The sequence below is a fragment of the Tetranychus urticae genome, chromosome 1 (genome assembly GCF_039701765.1).
Source record: "Tetranychus urticae isolate SD_2017Ah chromosome 1, NJAU_TeUrti_SD_1.0, whole genome shotgun sequence".
NCBI lineage: Eukaryota > Metazoa > Arthropoda > Arachnida > Trombidiformes > Tetranychidae > Tetranychus > Tetranychus urticae.
The window spans coordinates 14,408,810-14,426,782 of NC_142958.1; the positions used below are offsets into that span (position 1 = coordinate 14,408,810).

Sequence of the window (17,973 nt, forward strand, 5' to 3'; positions counted from 1 at the left end):
ATAAATAATGATTAAGGTTGGGAGTGAAAAATAAAGATAAGTTGACTTTAATCAGGTTTCTTTTTGTGTAAATGTTTCCCTCAATCTCTATGGTTACCCTTTAATGAGATGAAAATGGATATTTACCGAAAACAAAGAAAAGAAAATGAGATTTTTCTAAACATTTTTACCTTTTCTCCTGAATAGTTCAATTGTTTTTCAGATAATCAACCTTTTGTATTAATTCTTTTCATATTGAATCAAATGTTAATTATGTTAAACTCATCAGGAGAAAACAAAAAGATCAAGAGTTTCTCATCTTTCAGTCGAGTTCAGTTGATATTGAATTTCCAAGTTCAAGTATCGAGAGCAACTGAATGTTTTGATAAGTCAAATGTTTCTATCAATTGTTGATTAAAAAATGATTTTTTCTTGATAATCTTTGGGCAACAATTTTGATTGATTTCAATTCATTTATTCCAAGTTTGATCGGATGATCCGAATCTTTCAATCTGGAAATTTGAGTTTGCTCCTGAAAAAAGGTTGAAATAATTGCCAATCAAATTGATGAAACTTGATAATCTTGAAATCCTTAACTCTTTAAACCTCAAGTTACATCTTTAACTTCAATGTTTCATGAATTCACATGATGTACGAATTTGTATTCACTATCATGTTGTCATCATTACAGATAATTCTATGTAAATCTTTTCCAAGTTTCCAAATCGAAAAGACAATTTTTCCTCTTTTTTACTTTTGTTCATCTCAATATCACAATATAAGTGGCAACATTTTATCAAATTTCAAGTTCATTCAGATAAGTTCATTTTATCCATTATCAACATTAGAGAAATTTTTCTCTTCTTTTTACCCATTTTTAGATGTTGAACTTTTTTGAATATGAACATGTTTACCATTAAGCTAATGACAGTAAATTTTAAAAGAAAATGTTCATTCATGATGCTCATTGAGGTAATAAATTCAAGGTAAGAAACAAAGAATGATGCAAAAAAAAATGAGAAAAAAAGAGAAGAAAGACTTTTCTCTTGAAAATGTAAATTAGCATGAAACTTGGAATGATTTCATGTGAAATTGAGTAAACATTTTAAAACAAGATTCAGGATGATTTGCAGGTTGAAAGAGTTGAACTTGAATTACAAATTTTGGACGATTGAAGATGCTCTTGAATAACCAAGTAAACTTGAAATGATTAGCAATGAAATGGAGAAGAGAAGAGAAGAAAAAAAGTTCTTTTATCTCATTTGATTAGTCAAACAAGACTTGAATGGATACCAAGTTTCCTTTAATCTGTTCAATTGAATGAAATTGGAGAAAGCAAAAGATCAGAATCAGCTCATTTGGAAGTTTGTTTGTTCAATCAAAGCATATCAATTATGCAAGTTGATCAGTGAAAAGAGTTGACTGAACAAAAACATGAAGGAGAAAATTATTTTCTCCATTATTGTCCAGGGTGTCGTTAGCATGTAATTCAATTTTACATGACAATTACATGAAGGGAAAGCAAGGAAAAAATGAAAGAAAACAAAATAGACTGAATCGACTGATTTACTGTAAATAAAACATGAACAGTTGAATAGGTTGAAACTCTTGAAACGTTTATGAGCTTTACAAGCTCAACATGTCAAAATGTAATGTAAAAAATGAGAAATGGATAAGCCGAGGTTTTAAAAGAGGAAAAGCAATAATAGCAATAACAAATTCCTCTATTAATCCTGTTTATTTGGAGTGAATAACATTTCATTTCATTTCAGTTTTTATCCAACAAAAGTTATCAAAAGAAACAATTGATGAGTTGAACTTGGGAAAGTTGAGGTAGAATCGAGAAACAGGTGAAAAAAGAGAAAAGCTAAATCAGATTGAAAGTATCAAAGTGAGGATTTGAGTGGAGCTTTTGTTGGGATTAAAGAGGTTATCAAAGTTGACTTTGGAATAAGGTTGATGATGATGACAATCAATTTTCTTTTTCTTCTTCTTTTCATGTTAAACTTGCAATGTTGGAGCAATAAAAGATGAGCCAACAAATGAACTTTTGGCAATCCCAGAATAGGGCTCAGGAAATGATAAAACTAATACAGATTGAAATTGTTTTCACGAAAAAAAAAATGTTTTTAATACAATTGCAAGCTCCAACAGATTTGTTTACCTTTGCAATCATGTTGACTGGGTAAATGCTTTATTTGGTTCATTTCCATGTACCTGGACTGTTCACTTGTTTACATGTGGGCGTTTATGGACAGTATAATTGGTCAATTTATTTACATTTGGAGATGCAAATTTGTTTGAAGCAAAGTTGAAGTTTATTCAAAATTGCACATCAACTCAATGATGAACCATTTTTGTATTTAAAATCAATTCAACTGACAAGATCAACTGAAGAGGATAATGGTTTGGGTAAAAGTGGACAAAACAGTTTAGTCTCGAGTTTAACCTTTAATCAACTCTGCAAGTTCATTTGAATAAACCAACTTTTTTTTCCATTTCGATTTGCTTCCATTTTCACCTTTGAATTTTCCTTCTCTGAGCAACAATTTTTTGGTCGCAACACTTGTTATCCTCTGGTGTGGTTTGGCATTTAATAGCATTTATTATCTGGTGAGCAACAAAACCAATCCAGCTGATGATATCAGAGGCAATATTGCATTCATATTGCAATTCCCAGTTGAGATTGATTGAGGTAAAAAAGGAAGTGAATGAATGTTTTCAGGTTGGAAAAGATTTTTTTTGTCTTCTCTTTTTTTTCCTTCCTCACTTTCATGTTGCTGATTTTGCTTTTTTTCCAATAGATTGAAGCATTTACTGTTTCCTATCATCATCATTATATTGAAAATGAGTGTTTCGATTGAAAATCATTGGTTATGTAAGTGAACAAAAGTAGGAAGCAATAAATAAGGCGAAAAAAGTTGAGCAAAATGTTTGACGATAAACTGGCAAAGGCAAAAAATGTGTTTATTCTGATGGCAAATTTTTGGACTATGCATGGTTGCTAAATGAACCATAAATTTGACAGAAATCATTAATTCACTCAATCATCAGATTGGAAAGTTGACTCTTTATTTTAATAGCTTCATGTCGTTCACTTGAAATGTAATCCCTTGTTGCCCATGTAATCACTTTAGCCTTGATATTAACCCTTCTCTTATTTACAGAGTGTTATCAAAGTGATTTTGTGTTTGCAAAGGAAAGACGCTCAAATGAATGTATCTGGAAACATGAGATGCTTCAATTTTAGTATCAGTATTTGAGCAAACAACTTAGTTTTTCCTTTACTTTTACTGCTTTAAAAAAGTAATAGAAAAAGATTTCGAAAATAATCAAAAATTTTATTGCAAGAGTTTCAAAGTCTTTTCAATTGATTTTGCAAAACTATAAAATTCATTAAAAGATTCTTTAGATTAAGAGCCGGCAAGGCATGCCGAAACAAATGAAACGATTTCAGAATTGAACCAGTTTTTGATTTCAAATTCAAAGCAAAACGAAAGAAAATTCGGTCTAAAATCTGTTTACATGAAGCCATCGAACGGAGCAAAAATCGAGATCGAATGGCAAAAAAATATCGCAGGTTTAGGAATCTTTTTTGAAACTTTAATGGTAGTTTCAAGTAAACTGAATATGTTCTGAGTTTATTTAGATTTATTTCATTCTGAATATGAGGTCGATTTGGCTATTGTCTTTAAATGCATGAAAAGAATTGAGATTTGAATGAAACATTTTCAATTTAAATATTTAAGCATCTCAATTTCCTGCTAATCCTTTCATTTTCTTGATGAAATCCACCATTAAAGGCTTAATCTTGGAAGAAGTGAAAGTTTTTTGTTTCATCAGTTTGCTTGCAGTGATGAACATTACAGGCATTGTAAATTCATCCTCATCAACATTTTCTCATCAAAACAAAAGCTCCATCTAAAAATGGATAAATTGAAGTTGATGAAACATTGAAGACTGAAGCAGTTTCAAGTAAACTCAGATAATTAATCATTTTACACATTAACAGTGCAAGTGACAATTTGATGGGCAAAGAGAGGGAGAAAAATGATAAAAATATTTGAGCCAAAAAATCATAATCAAGTTGACACATTTGCTGTTGCTTGAAGAAGTAAAAAAAGCTAAACAAAAATTAAAAAGTACACCTTTTCCTTGAGATAAATTAAACACCTTGATGTTAATATCATCATCAACATCATCACAATGTTCAATCAAGTGAGCAAAAAAATGTTTCAATTTGAAAAGACCGAAAACCGAGTTTGGAAAGAAAAATATTTTAAGGCAAATTCATGACCATCAGGGCTTTTCATTTTCCAATCTTTTCCCTTTTCTTCATCTTCCAAATCAACCTTAAATGCTGATGAAAAGATACTTTTTTTAACCAATTTTGTGACAATTTTTTCCATTGAAAATCGATGGACTTTTCTTCGGGCTATCTTTTATGCATAAATGCATTCCAGATAAGATAGACAAAAGGCAAAATGAAAAGACCTGATGAACATCACCATGTTTGCTCATCAAGTTTCCCAATTTGATTTCACCAATAGATATGAATAAATGTTCGTGCAAATGAAATGGTAAAGAGGAAAAGCAAAAGGTTCACCAAAAAAGAGCAAAACAAGCAAATCAATAAGATTGAGATTGATGCGATATTGTGTTGAATCTTGAAGATAAGCAAAGCTCATCTTGACTATCACTTTATCTTCATTTTTTTTGCTTCCAACTGAAAGTTTCTCATCTTTAATCTGGCTCAAAACTCGCAATGTAAATGGCAAGGAAAGGTGACTAAGCGAAGAGAGATAAGATGCAAAGAGAGAAAAAAATCAATATCAATGATTCTCTCTTTACTTCACAATTCTTGACTTTTTCCTCTTTTGTACTAAACCATTGAGCGTACGTTTGTTCAACAACGCTAGGTCAAAGTACCTTGCAAGTTTATCAAGGTAAATGATGTGAATCTAGACGATAATAGATGACAAGATTGAATGCTGATTCTCACCAATATTATCTCAATTCTTTTCCTTTTTTGTACTCTTCAACTGATAGTTGCTTTATATGGGAAAAAAAGAGAATAAGTTGACACTGAATTTAACATTTTTTTTATCTCACTAATCGATTCATTATTCTTATTTATCTGAAAATGGATGGATTATCTAGAGATAATCGCATTTACAGAAGGCATTTTTCATGATTACCTTAAACGTCTCATGTTTTGAGGTTTGGTAAAATGAAACTTGGTCTTGCTGTAATGATCAGACTCATTAGGAGAGATTAAAGTTTAAGCTTGGCAGTTATCAACATTTAATATTTTACTTTGAATGAGATTTACAGGTAAAAAATTAAACACAACTTAATCAAGTAAAAAAACATCATTTTTTATTGCCTTTTACTTTACTGCTTTTGATGGTGAAAAAAAGAGGGAATTACAATTAGTCTTTTTCATTGGCTCGGTTTACTTTGAACAATAAATCAATTGATCAATTTGAATGAAGACATTGGAAAAAAGATGGAGAAAAGATGAAGACAGTAAAAGTTAATGATAGACACGAGTAAATGATGAGTTGATTGCAACCTTTTTACTGGCTTCTCTTCAATTGCACGCAATTTTCGCCTTCCTCCGTTTTCTTGTTGTTCAATGGCTCATGGTTGATTTGTTGATATACAACATGTTAAACGAGTGGTTAAATATTTGAAAGCTCAGAGGATAATTGAGAAGAAAAAGAAAGTTGAAAATGAAGACGAAATTGGTCCAAGAGTTGTAATGGATTTACTTTGGATTTAATGAGAAACTGTTACATCAATTGCTATTCACTCCTCCTTATCAATAACTTGTGATTCGCCCTATTTTGTGTGTGCTTAGCATTCTTGGGTTGCCGTAATTGCCATGAAATTTTGATTGAGAAGAAGAAGAAAAATTTAGCGCAAAAAATTCGAGAGAAAAGGTGATTTTGCAGATGTTGTCATTAATGGGAAGGAAGAGTTGAAAATGGATAAATGATTGAGAAAGGATGGGTTTTCATGAAGTGAATGTGATATCATGAAGAAAAGCCCAAAAGGATGCAATAAAAAGGAGAGAAAAGATGAAGATGGAAAATAAGAAGAAGATGAAGAGAAAAAGGTAAATGATGGAAATAGGAAGAGAATGAGGTTTGGTTGAAGAGAAAAGCTAATATAAATTTATGTTCTGTTCGCCTGGTTTTTCACTCTTGGAATATATTTATCATGATTGTTCATTGTTTAGCAGGGAGAGTCACTGGTTTTATGAGGTGAGCGTAGGAGTTTGTTGAGGAGAAGGTTAGGTGAAGATGAGGATGAAAAGGGAAAGAACGATTAACAAATGAACAAGAGAAACTGTTATTGGATGAAAGATGCAATAACAAGAAACATTTTGTTGCCATCTTTTAGTGTTGATAAAAGTGATTTGGCACACAGTAAACAAAATCTTTGGTCAACTTTGGCAACAAAAAAATAAATGAATAGACATGAACATGGAATGATGAAAAATGAAGATTGAAAAGACTAGTTTTGGGTGAAATGATAAAAGGTACTTGCTGTTGTTTTGCAAGTAAAAGAAATGAACAAAACTCTCGAGCTTTTTGTTTGGATACTTTTAGGTTATATGATAAGATGTTAACTGTTATTAAATTGGCTCAAGAAGGGAAAGATAAATAAAAATGATAACTGAAAAGGTAAGAAAAAGATGAGTTTTGGGAATTTGTTTCTTCTCTTATTTTTGATAGTTTTCCGTTTCTCCTTCAACCTGAAACTAGAGGTGAAATTAAATTTTTAAAGGCAACATTTTGAACCATTTTTCAATTTTGGGAAAACAAAAGTTTTCCTTCTTCTTCTTTTGGGTACTTTGATAATGGGCAGACAAAATGAAAAGGAGTTGAAAAAAGGTTATCATTGTTATGGTTAAATAATTTAGATTTTAATCAGTAACCAAAGGTAAAGGTGATTGGTTAAATGAGGCTGAGAATGAAATTCATTTTCCATTCAAATTATTGCTGATGTAACGTATCTATGGTGATGAGTGGCGCTTGATGAATGAGTTGGCAAAGGCTGCTAAATTACATGGTTGGTTGGGAGAGTAAGGGAAGAGGAGAAAGTTTTGTTGATGGTAAAGGTCAATCATCAAGGGACTCGGTGAGGTGAAGGAGGAGAAGGATAAGATTGCCAGTTGATGGGATTAAAGAGAGAAGGTTGAAAAAAAAGATGAGAAAATGTTCATTTGGAAAGCGGGCGTAAGCACGCGATAAACATCATTGTCATCCACCCAACCGGTTCTCATAATTTATGATGTTACATCAACAATATTATATTGCAAGTTGCACCAAACTTGTGTACTTTTTACTTGTTGTTTTTGTTATCATCTCACTATTATTAGTTTATTACATTTCCAGGTTTGCATTCATCTCCCTTTTGGGTTACAATTTGTCCATTTCTTTTTTCCTTCTTCTTTACCTTTTTTACTTTTTTGGTCAATGCTAAATGCAAGTGTCATTTGCTTTTTGATATTCAACAGCAAAACTAATGAGTTTTTGGCGAAATGTGCAATTGACCAGAGAGCCAGAGATGATGATTAAAGGTAGAGTAAATTAACAGATTTCATCTGCTTTTTCATTATGGCCATTCGATGCCGACTGTTAATGTTCGTGTTTACCTTGCACACACTAACCATTAGGCTGGTAATTGGTAGTATTGGCTGGAGTTGTTTCAGACTGATTCAAGTCTAGATTAGAGGACAAGTTTTGAAGAAGCCAACAGTTGCCCAGTTTTGACGAGAAAACATTAAACCTTTGGATTGGTTGCAAATTCAATCACTGTAACTGGTTACTTTAAGTTGCATTAGCCTTAGATTCAAATTAGAAAGTCCAAATTTTGGACTCGTTTTCATCGAAAATTGAGTAAAGCATTTAAGGAAAGGGAATTTCAGAGTAACAGTTTGTCCACTTTAATCAGTTTTTGGTTTTTGCTTCTTTTTATAGTTTGCTCATGTTTGGATCAAAAGTTTATAGTTGAAGCTCATGTTTAGTGGTTGCTTTAATTTAAATGAATTTGAAGAGTTGATGCATGCAAAGCTCAGATGATTTTGATAATCGATCAAGTTTCATCACAAAACTTTGAGTGAGTTTACCTGATTGCATTTTGATTCAATTTTCGATCCTCTCTTGTAATTATAATTTCATTTCTTTTCTTGCATTAATATGGAAACATAAATTTATGCATAAACTATCCAAAGTTTAATCGATTTATCCAACAAACCAAGGTTTTCCCTTTGAGCCTTTGAACATTCAAGCAAAATTGTAATCAATTGAATAGCTGATTCAACCGCTGCCTCATCAAAATCCTTTCAATAAAAAAAGTCAAAAGAAAAGTTTCTAAATTCAATTTCACTTCTCAATGTAATGAAAACGATTAATGGAATCAATCCAATCCATCTGGAATCATTACAAAGAATCGAAACTTTTTTCCCCCAAAATTGAACAAAACAAAACAAAACAAAATGATTCATTTTGCAGCTTCTCATTTGATCAATATTTGCAAATGTCTGCAAATGCAACTAAAAGAGAAGAGTGAGAATGGAAAATGTGAAAAACTTGAAATTCTAGTCCATGAAACATATTATTTCACCGCTTATCGAGACAAACCAAAGTAATAATGAGCTAAAAGATAAAATGAGAAAAAAAGAAACAAATTAATGTCCATCAAGAAAATGATTTAATCTTAAGTGTGGCTCAATTTGCGGTTAAAACATGTTCAAAGTTGATAGCAAAGGTAAGAAGAAGAAGAAGAAAAAAAGAAGCAAAGTTTGAGTAAAGAAATGGTCAAAGAAAGCAAAATCCTTGCAAACCAAAGGCCAAACCCAATAATTAGGATAAAAACCGATATTTGGTTTATGTTACAATTATATTATTATTTGACTCGAATTGAAGGGAATGAGAAGAAAAAGAGGAAAAAAATAAATTACCTGGTGGTCCTTAATTTCACTCCCATCATTTTCATTTTTTTTTTATTATTTCCATCATCATCATCATTCTTTGCCTGTTATTACATTTGCTAATAGAGAGCCAGAGAAAAGGTAAAATCTCAATCTCAATCACTGGCAAGTAATTTTACATTGTGAGCAAATATTGAGGTAAATTAGGCGAGATTATGTGAATCATGGAAAAAGATGAAAATGTTTATTTCCAATTCTCTTTGCACTTGTTCGAGGCGTAATGATAGGGTTTACATTTCACATCTTTCTTCTTGCTCATCATCAGCAACAACATGATTCTCATCAACCTTTTATCTTTTTTCCTTGTGAGAATTGCAATCATCTTTAATATCATGATAAAGTTGTAACTCGAGTTATTCAAGAATATGAAGGGTTTCAATGTTTTCTTTCGCCTTCTTTACCTGTCTCATGTTAATTGATTTCTTGTTTACCTTTTTCCACAAATCTTGACCTTTTTAGCTGGCCACCCATGAGAATCTCATAATGGCCACTTGACCAACTCTCAAATTGTCCAATTATCGGTTGGAAAAAACAACTTGTCTTGTCTGTTGACTTTTCTTCAATTGAAAACTCAATCAACGTTCATCTTGTCGGCAAGTTGTTATCAAGTTTGGAAAAAAAGACTTTTGTGAAAAAGTTCATTTTTTTGGATTCGTTTCTTGCACTTTGAATGCGATGGAAAAAAAAGTTAATGGAAAGTTGCAGCGGTTCTTCAATCACTTTTTTTGTGAACTTTACAAGTTTAATCTTTGTGAATCAAATGAAATTGTGAAAGATTATCCTTAACTAATCGAGTTTCTTTACAAGGGAAAATGAGGTAAAAGAAAAGCATTTTTGTTTGAAGACATTTTGCTCTTTTTTTTCTTGCAAGAATCTCTCATCTGAATATTTATGTCTCAATTGTATTCTCATCATTTTTGCATGCATCAATAAGAAGGGAAAATTGCAAAAGTACAGTTCAAATGACATTAGCAATTCTGAAATAAGTGAAGCAATCAAGCAGCAATTGAATTTGATTGAATTTTTTCTCTTCACCAGCAGTTTGCAAATCCTGTATGCAGATGATTTATGCAAAAATTTGATTCGTTGAAAGGCTTTTGTTCAATATTGGCTAGTTTGGTGATTGTTTTCTTGTTCCATTATGCCATTTCAGATGAGAGATTTAAAGGGTGTTAAGGTTTATTTCTTGCAAAAACAGGGGAAAGAAAAAAGATCTTATCTGAAGATAGAGATGAAATCACAAAGATAAAAGGTTAATCAAAATACCCAAGCAAATGAAAGTGACCGATTCATATTTATCGCCATGTTATCACCATTTTCATCTTTATTTTCAGATAAGATCGCTTTTACCTTTTTCTATTTTGCAAGAAATAAACCTTAACACCCTTTAAATTATTCTTGAATAAAACTTTGTGTAAACGAACCCAACAAGTACCTTTTGTTCAGACTACCAGATTTTTCCCTGTAACTGCTTTCTCTTCTTACAAGGAAGTATCTTAAGTCATCCAAATAAAAGTCAATTTTATCATCATGCAACAATTAGGTTTTATGAGAATCAGCATTGCTCGAAATGAAAGAAATACTAGAAATGCAGAAAAATCAATTTTACATGAAAATCATTAAAGTCGCTTCAAAGGACACTTTCCTTGATGGGAAGAGCTCACATCACCTCGGTCAGTCGTCTGCTTCTGTAAAAGGCTAACTTGCTTAGAGTTACTTTTCAGTTAGCACAGTATGAAGATTTAAATGTTAGCAGAAAAGAAACTCTCTTTGAGTCCTGGGTTCGATGTTGCTAGATAGATGAGCAACTTTTCCAAGAAAAGATTAATCAATCTGCTGTCTAAGAGATGAGGTCTTCTTATACTTCAGATGCCTTATTTGCATAAATTTCTTTCAACTCGGAATGTTGCGTGCTGTGGTTATGCAACTTTTCATTTGAATTTCTCACAATTTCTCACAATACTTATCATCTACACTTTCACCATTACACTCTACTGTTGTTGCTAACAATACTCTTTTCAAAGACCAAACTTTACATACTACTGAATGTACCGTTTAATCATATAGAATTTCAAACTCCATTCCGATGAGCAATGACACTTATAGCTCATATATTTAATCGTTGGACATCTTTGTAACGTCAAAACTCGAAAATTAAAATTGACATTGTACAGTCAATTCCAATTGATTTTGAAAAAATTGAGCGAAAACACTTGGCAATCATTTTGCTTGGCCAGTAACTTTTTCATGGATAAGTTGAAAGACAAAAAGTTGCATTTTATCAGCGATTTAAATCTTGATAAGGAATCGAGTTTCACTTGAAATAATGAATAATGATTACTTGAAATGAACTGACGATGAGCTGATACAATGTTCACTTGATTACTCCATTTTCCAATAAAATCATCTTGTGTACTTTTTCCATCATCTTTATTGATCAGGCTGGCTAACTTGATGATAATGATTATAATGGTTAAGAGGATAATCGTGAAAAAGATTGATTGTTATTTGATTACAACCACTAAAACAAGAGCTTACCATTTCATCATTTAGTATTGAATTTTTTGTTTGTTTCAGGTAACAAAGTGCAATGAAAAAAAAGTGAAGTAAAAAGTGAAACCTTTTTTTCCCTCCAAACCGAGCAAAATGAACTTATAATTGTGTTGCTCATAATCTAATGGTGGCTTGTAACATCATCATCAAAAACGATTAAATCAATGTTAACTTTTTTTCTTCTCTTCACTTTTTTTACTCCACTTTTCTCATCGATTGATTGTCCATCCATGATTATAGTGACTCGACTAATGAAGTTGGCCAAAGCAGAGAAACAAGGAAAATAACAGACAAATGGACAGTCTAACAATGAAAGACTATTCCAATGTTGATTAGTGTTTACAAGATTTGTTTTTGGAATTTTTGGTTTCTTCTGTTGACCATCGTAAATTGAGCTCATCACGATATTGTAATTATCAAAGTAAACTTCATCAACTAGTCGTCATCATTTTTTGGCTTCAAATTATAAATACATTGAGTCTAGTTAAGTGAGACAAGGAAAGAAGGGAAAAGCTAATTGTTCAACTTTGAAAACTGTTCAAAGATTCGAGTTTCATAGAGAGTCACGATATTGATATTAACATTGCAAGTAAATGAATTACTCGTAAGAAGAAGATGAAAAGAAATTTAAGAAGCTCATGTAACATGTTATTAACAAGTAGAGTGTCGAAGTAAGCCAATTGAGTGAAAATTGGCCCGACATTTTGACCTTTCTGTTTGCTCTTTTCCCTGATGTTTCATTGCTTGAGAAAAACGTTGTTTTCCAGTTTGCACGAGAAAAGTTTGTGTTTCCTCTAAAACCATTACAAAGTCAATCAACTCAACATTTTATTCAAATTTCAAGGGTAAAACTATTTTCTCAACTTTTCATTTTCTTTATCAATAATTGATTATGTCATTTTGCTTCAACTTTGCGCTTCTCTAAAAGACTCATTTAACGAACAAAACAAGCGAAACGATCAAAGGCCCGATTGTAATTGAATATAGAATTGAATAATTGTTCGGAAAATGATTTTCAAAAGTAAATTGAAAGTGTTTCTCTTTCATTGTAAACACTATCCGTGAAATTGGCTGATCAAGAATAAAGATTCAATTGCTTTTCATTTTCAATTGAGAGACTTTTATTGACAAACTTTTGCCTTTCGTTTTTTTGGAATCCAAATGCTGGTTGATTTAATAGTACAATAAAGTGTTGAAAATAAATTAATTTGACTTTGAAAAAAGAATCACAGTTTTGAGTTTTTCTCGAGTTTTTTTTGTCGATGAAATTTGGATGAAAAAGTTGCAAATTTTCTTTGCCAAACACACTTTTTTCAGAGTTTGAATTTTTTCTCTGCTTTCCTTTGTTCAAGTTAATGGTGGACCTTTTCACATGGACTGTTCTCTGTGAAACTGGTGTCCCAAATGATTGGCTGAATAGGTGAATTTAAAGCTACCCTGGAGTTTGTTGGTGGAACCGTCTGTATGCAAGTTGGTTGAAATTTGATTCTTTTCATTGAATCCTGTGATTGAAATTGAGAGATGAAAAAAATGAAGCAAAGGTAAAAAAATGTTGAGATAATGAACTCGAGTTGCATCAGTTGAAGGTGTACTTACGTAATTGAGCGGGGAAGCATTTGCTGGTGAATTTGGTTGATAGTTTGCTGAGTAAATGTTTTGTCCGTAATTTGTTTGCAAATGAATGTGATGATTGGGTGCTTCATTGGACCACATGAAGCTTTCCGTCCCATGATCAGCTTTGGATGTTGCAGTTGACGAGATTATGCTTGTTGCATCAGCTTGTATATTGTACTTGGCCAACTCGTTTTTGGCCACAGCAATGCAATCAAATGTTGCTATTGGATTTTTAACTGAATCAATTGAATAAAAACTTTTCTCCAAATTGTTTGTCCTCGATATGTCAGGTAAATATTCAGGTCATTTTCAACTATTCGCGGACTATTTTAGGATAATCTGTTGAATTTTGATAGAAATAGAAAAAAATGAATTAGTTCATTGATGGATCATGAAAAAAAGTTCAACTCCAAAAGCAAACACAGCTCCATCTAATGCGGAGTAAACAAATTATACTCTAATGTACTTTGCTTCAGACTCTGCAGTACAGAGCCATCTATTGATGTCAAGGCTAAATAATTAAATCGTCTAAACACAGGTTTCTCTGGTTTTTTTCACAATAAACGTGTAATGACTGATTTAGCGGTAATCGACATTCTTAGCGATTAACGAAAGGGAATCAATTAGACTGCTATGTTTAAATGAGGAATCGATTTTACAGTAACCAAGAGGGAAACATCGTTTTGTCTGAGCATGAAAACTGTGTCCGACTCAATGGTTCGAGTGAGTAAAACGTCGGAAACCAAGCCCCAGGTTTTAATGGGTTTGCATTCAGTTGAACATGATACATGTATGACTGGACGAGGGTTGAAAAAGGTATCGAGAAAAGCTGCCGGTGAAAGATCGTAAGTTAAATTAAATGTTCATTGTTTCTCTACTTTTGATAACTTTTTTTTCTCGACTTTTTTTTCGCCTTCCATAAACTTTATTTTTCTTTCATATTTTTTTGCCTCTCGATTGTCGACACTATCATGATTAATCAACATTTTCAGTGGTTCATGTGATTGATTGTTTTCTTTTCATTTTCGTCCTTTTCTCTTTTCTTGTCTTGACCATTCACTTTACCATCAGTTTTGACTCATTTTTGGATTTATTGTTGATATTTTTTTGTCTCTCTTTTGCTTCTTCCAGATGAACCGTGCAATTCAAGTGAAATCCGACTCTGAAGGTCGTGGTGAGGAGAGAAAACTGTTTATCGGAATGTTGTCTAAGCAACAATCGGAAGATGATGTGAGACAGTTGTTGCAAGCCTTTGGTACCATTGAAGAGTGTACAATACTTCGTGGTCATGATGACCAGTCAAAGGGCTGTGCATTTGTTAAATTTTCATCACATGGCGAAGCTCAATCGGCCATTGATGCTCTCCATGGAAGTCAAACAATGCATGGAGCTTCATCTTCCCTTGTGGTTAAATTTGCAGACACGGAAAAGGAAAGGCAGATCCGTCGGATGCAACAGCTTGCAGGTAACATGGGCATACTCAATCCTTTCATGGTAAACACTTTTGGCTCTTATGGAGCAGCTTATGCCCAACATCATCAAGCGCTTATGGCAGCAGCAGCCGCTTCACAGGGTTACATCAATCCAATGGCTGCTGCTGCTGTTTTAGCACCTCCTTTACCTCCTCAGTGCCAAATACCAAATGGATTAGCGAATAGTCAATTTGAAGGGCAGCTCCCGTTGGAGTCCTATCTTCCAGGTCAACTCGTCCACATTTGTCATGATGATACCATCGTCGGATGAAGGAAAGGTTAGGGGCTTGATCACCATAAGTTTCATTCAAATCGGCCTGGATTTCGCGAATTGACTTTCCTTACAAATATGAGTTCCTTATTACACCTCGAAATTCAGTAGTTGACATTTTGTTCGAACAAGAATAAAAAATTTTAGAAAAAGCTTACACATAAAAATGGTCAAGAATCTGGGGTAAAAAAGTTCGAAAATTCGATTTTTGCTATCGCCCCCTATCGGAAACCTATGTAAATACATTTGATTCGCACTTAACTGAACTACCTAATATTTGGAAAAGTGAGACTCTATCAATTTAAGATGCAAGATAAGAAGACGGAATTGTGAGAAAGTAAAATTGGAAGGTAAAAGGTAAAAAAAATGGCTGGGAAATGTTTTTCACACTTTTTTTCTTCGTTCCTTTTTCCATCTCCTTCTTTGACACAAAATCATCTTCGATATTATTCGCTTAGCCTTTTCTCTCTAGTCTTTTCTTCTTTACCTAACAACTTTTATATCAAAGAAACTCGGGAAATCAAAACGCTGCCAATGAAGGAAAATGAAGAAACTCTATTACCTTTTCTTATCCTGGTCGTGTTACGACGAGATAATTATTTGAATAAAAGACTTGGGCTAATCAAGTAAATTTAATCAAGAATCAATGAGAATTGGATTGAATGAGGAAACGAAAGAAACGTTGCAGAAGATTATAATATCATTACCACAAACAAAATTATTGAACAGTTCAACTTGTCGACGGATTGTAATAGCTAATAAGTGCTGACAAGTAATGTTATCATCAACTTGTGAACCAAGTGAATAAACAGTTTTTATATCCAAAGGTTTGCAAGAATATTTCAAGATTTATTGATTCTCGACATGAAATTTCGATTAGAAAGACCTCAAGGGTTAACAGGAAGGTAAATCGGATGAAGAGCAAGAAGAAAAAAAGTCGAGTCCACTTGAAATGAACCCTTGGGTTATTGACTGAACAAGAGATGAGAGAGAAGAGAAACTGATTGGAAACATTGTACAAGTAATGTTATCATCAACTTAATCGCCTCTACAATTTGATATCTTAATGTTTTGATAAGATTATCTCACAAGAAATGAATTAATTGAAAAGAATGGCGATAAATCACTGGAACCTTTCAGTTGATTGGCCATTATTGTACAAGCTGTGTCGTGTTTTTATTAACAGTTTCAATCGAGTTTCGTTCAAATGACGAAACAATGAAATATTGACCATCAAATAATAATTGAAAAATTGGAAACAAAAGGAAAGGCTAAAAGTGTAAAATTGTCAAATCTCTTGGTAACAGTCTAGTTACACGGACACAAGGAGGAGAGTTAATTTAACACACGATTTAAACCAATCACAGTACAGACGCTCATGCGTTGGTTTTAATAATTTTTACATAACAATGATATTTAAACTAATATTCAATTGTTGAATTAGTGGACAAACAAAATTGACCAGCAAACCGCTTCAGAATTGCTTTAATATCTATCTCTATTGAGTTATTCTCAATTTTTACATTTAATTGATTGATATTAAATTTAAACAGATTGTCTTGATTGGTTACTGATTTAAAAGTCTTGCTAGTTACGCCTTGTGTCCGTGTAACTAGACTGTTACATATCATATTCCCTCCAAGCAGTTTCACCAGTAAATGGAATGCATTTTTTATTGGGTTCGTAATTTTCATCATTCAGAACATTATTGATTCCTTTATCATTTCATGATAATGATACAGCGTTTTTATATCTTTTCATCATGCTGACAGGTTGGCTCAAGATTCACTTTGGATTGAAATGAGAAAGAGGAAGAAGGGTAAAAGATGAAGATGACCCTGGGCTCATTGAGTTCAAATTGAAAATTCACCATTAAATGAATTGTTGGTGGAGAAAAAAGAAAAAGAGAAAAAAACTTGAAAGTGTTTCTTTTTCATCGTTGCAGAGCCATCTATTGATGTCAAGGTTCAAGTCATTATTGATAATTTAACCGTCTAACTACAGGTAACTCTGTTTTTGGTCACAATAAACTGTTATGACTGAATTTAGAGATTGAAGCGGTAATCGACATTCTTAGCAATTAACGAAAGGGAGTCGATTAGACTGCTATGATCGAAAAATAAATTATTTTTTTCTCGCTTCTTTGTCCCGTTCTTGAGCTTTGATAACCCAGCCAGTGCCCAGAATGCGATACAAGCCACGAATAGTTTCCAGATTGGTATGAAACGCCTTAAGGTTCAACTGAAGCGACCAAAAGATGCCAACATGCCTTATTAAAGGCCTTTTTCCATAAAATTGACAAAAAAGGTGAAAAAGGTAGCAAAATTATTCCCCAAAAAAAGTAACAGCCAAACTTCACTACACAACACATTAAACTTTCACTCAACAAACACCAGAAAACACTCACTAACGCTATTAATCACGAGGATCTGAATGAAACTTTAATGAATAATCAAAAGAAAAGTTCTGTAAAGGCAAGAATGGAATTCAATTAATGTTTATCAAAAAGCAAAATTCACCAAAACTATTTTTTCTGCTAAATTTTTCAGGCTTGTATTGAAAGTTGAAGCAAATATCAAATTTTATTTAAAAGACATAAACTTTGAAAGTGTTTACCCGATCAACTTGAATACGTACAAGACTGGCCAATCAAAGGGACACAAAAAGTAGCCAAGAAGTGAAAAACTTTTCAAGGTTGAAATCTATTTGATCGAACCCTCGAAACAAAAATTACAATTATTGTTAATGCTATTATTATTATAAAAATATTTTACCAATTTACAGTTTCAATTGTAAAAGTTTTGTTGCCCGGAATGGAAGTAAAGTTGAATAAACAAAGGTAAAAAGTGCATATGAGAGCGAAAGCTATTGTAAATGCGCTTTTTTAACATTCGCTATTTTTATATTTTCATTATTTAATCACCATTTTGATGACAGTATATATTCAGCGAGATTTAAAAATGATTTATGAAACAATGTTTAAATGAGGAATCGATGTTAAGGTAACCAAAAGGGAAACATCGTTTTGTCTGAGCATGAAAACTGTGCCCGACTCAATGGTTCAAGTGAGTAAAACGTCA

General features: G+C 32.5%; 1 protein-coding gene and 1 long non-coding RNA gene across 2 annotated transcripts; one reads left to right on the forward strand and one right to left on the reverse strand.

Moving 5' to 3' along the window:
• Positions 1 to 12,757: 12,757 nt before the first annotated feature.
• LOC149094633 (uncharacterized) lies at positions 12,758 to 13,381 on the reverse strand. Its single transcript, XR_016197784.1, has 2 exons — positions 13,133 to 13,381; positions 12,758 to 13,038 (listed from the first exon to the last, which is right to left on the reverse strand). It is a non-coding gene; the product is annotated as an uncharacterized LOC149094633 (long non-coding RNA).
• Positions 13,382 to 13,864: 483 nt separating this feature from the next.
• On the forward strand, positions 13,865 to 14,893 carry LOC107367669 (CUGBP Elav-like family member 4). Its single transcript, XM_089270327.1, has 2 exons — positions 13,865 to 13,966; positions 14,282 to 14,893. Exons 1-2 carry the CDS (start codon positions 13,865 to 13,867, stop codon positions 14,891 to 14,893), a joined length of 714 nt encoding a protein of 237 aa, XP_089126453.1.
• The last annotated feature ends 3,080 nt before the right edge of the window (positions 14,894 to 17,973 follow it).

What these genes read in the sequence shown, in the direction of transcription:
- LOC107367669 (XM_089270327.1), top strand. Translation starts at nt 13,865, where the DNA reads ATGGTTCGAGTGAGTAAAACGTCGGAAACCAAGCCCCAGGTTTTAATG. An exon ending in CTGGACGAGGGTTGAAAAAG is followed by an intron (nt 13,967 to 14,281) that starts GTATCGAGAAAA and finishes TGCTTCTTCCAG; the next exon opens with ATGAACCGTGCAATTCAAGT.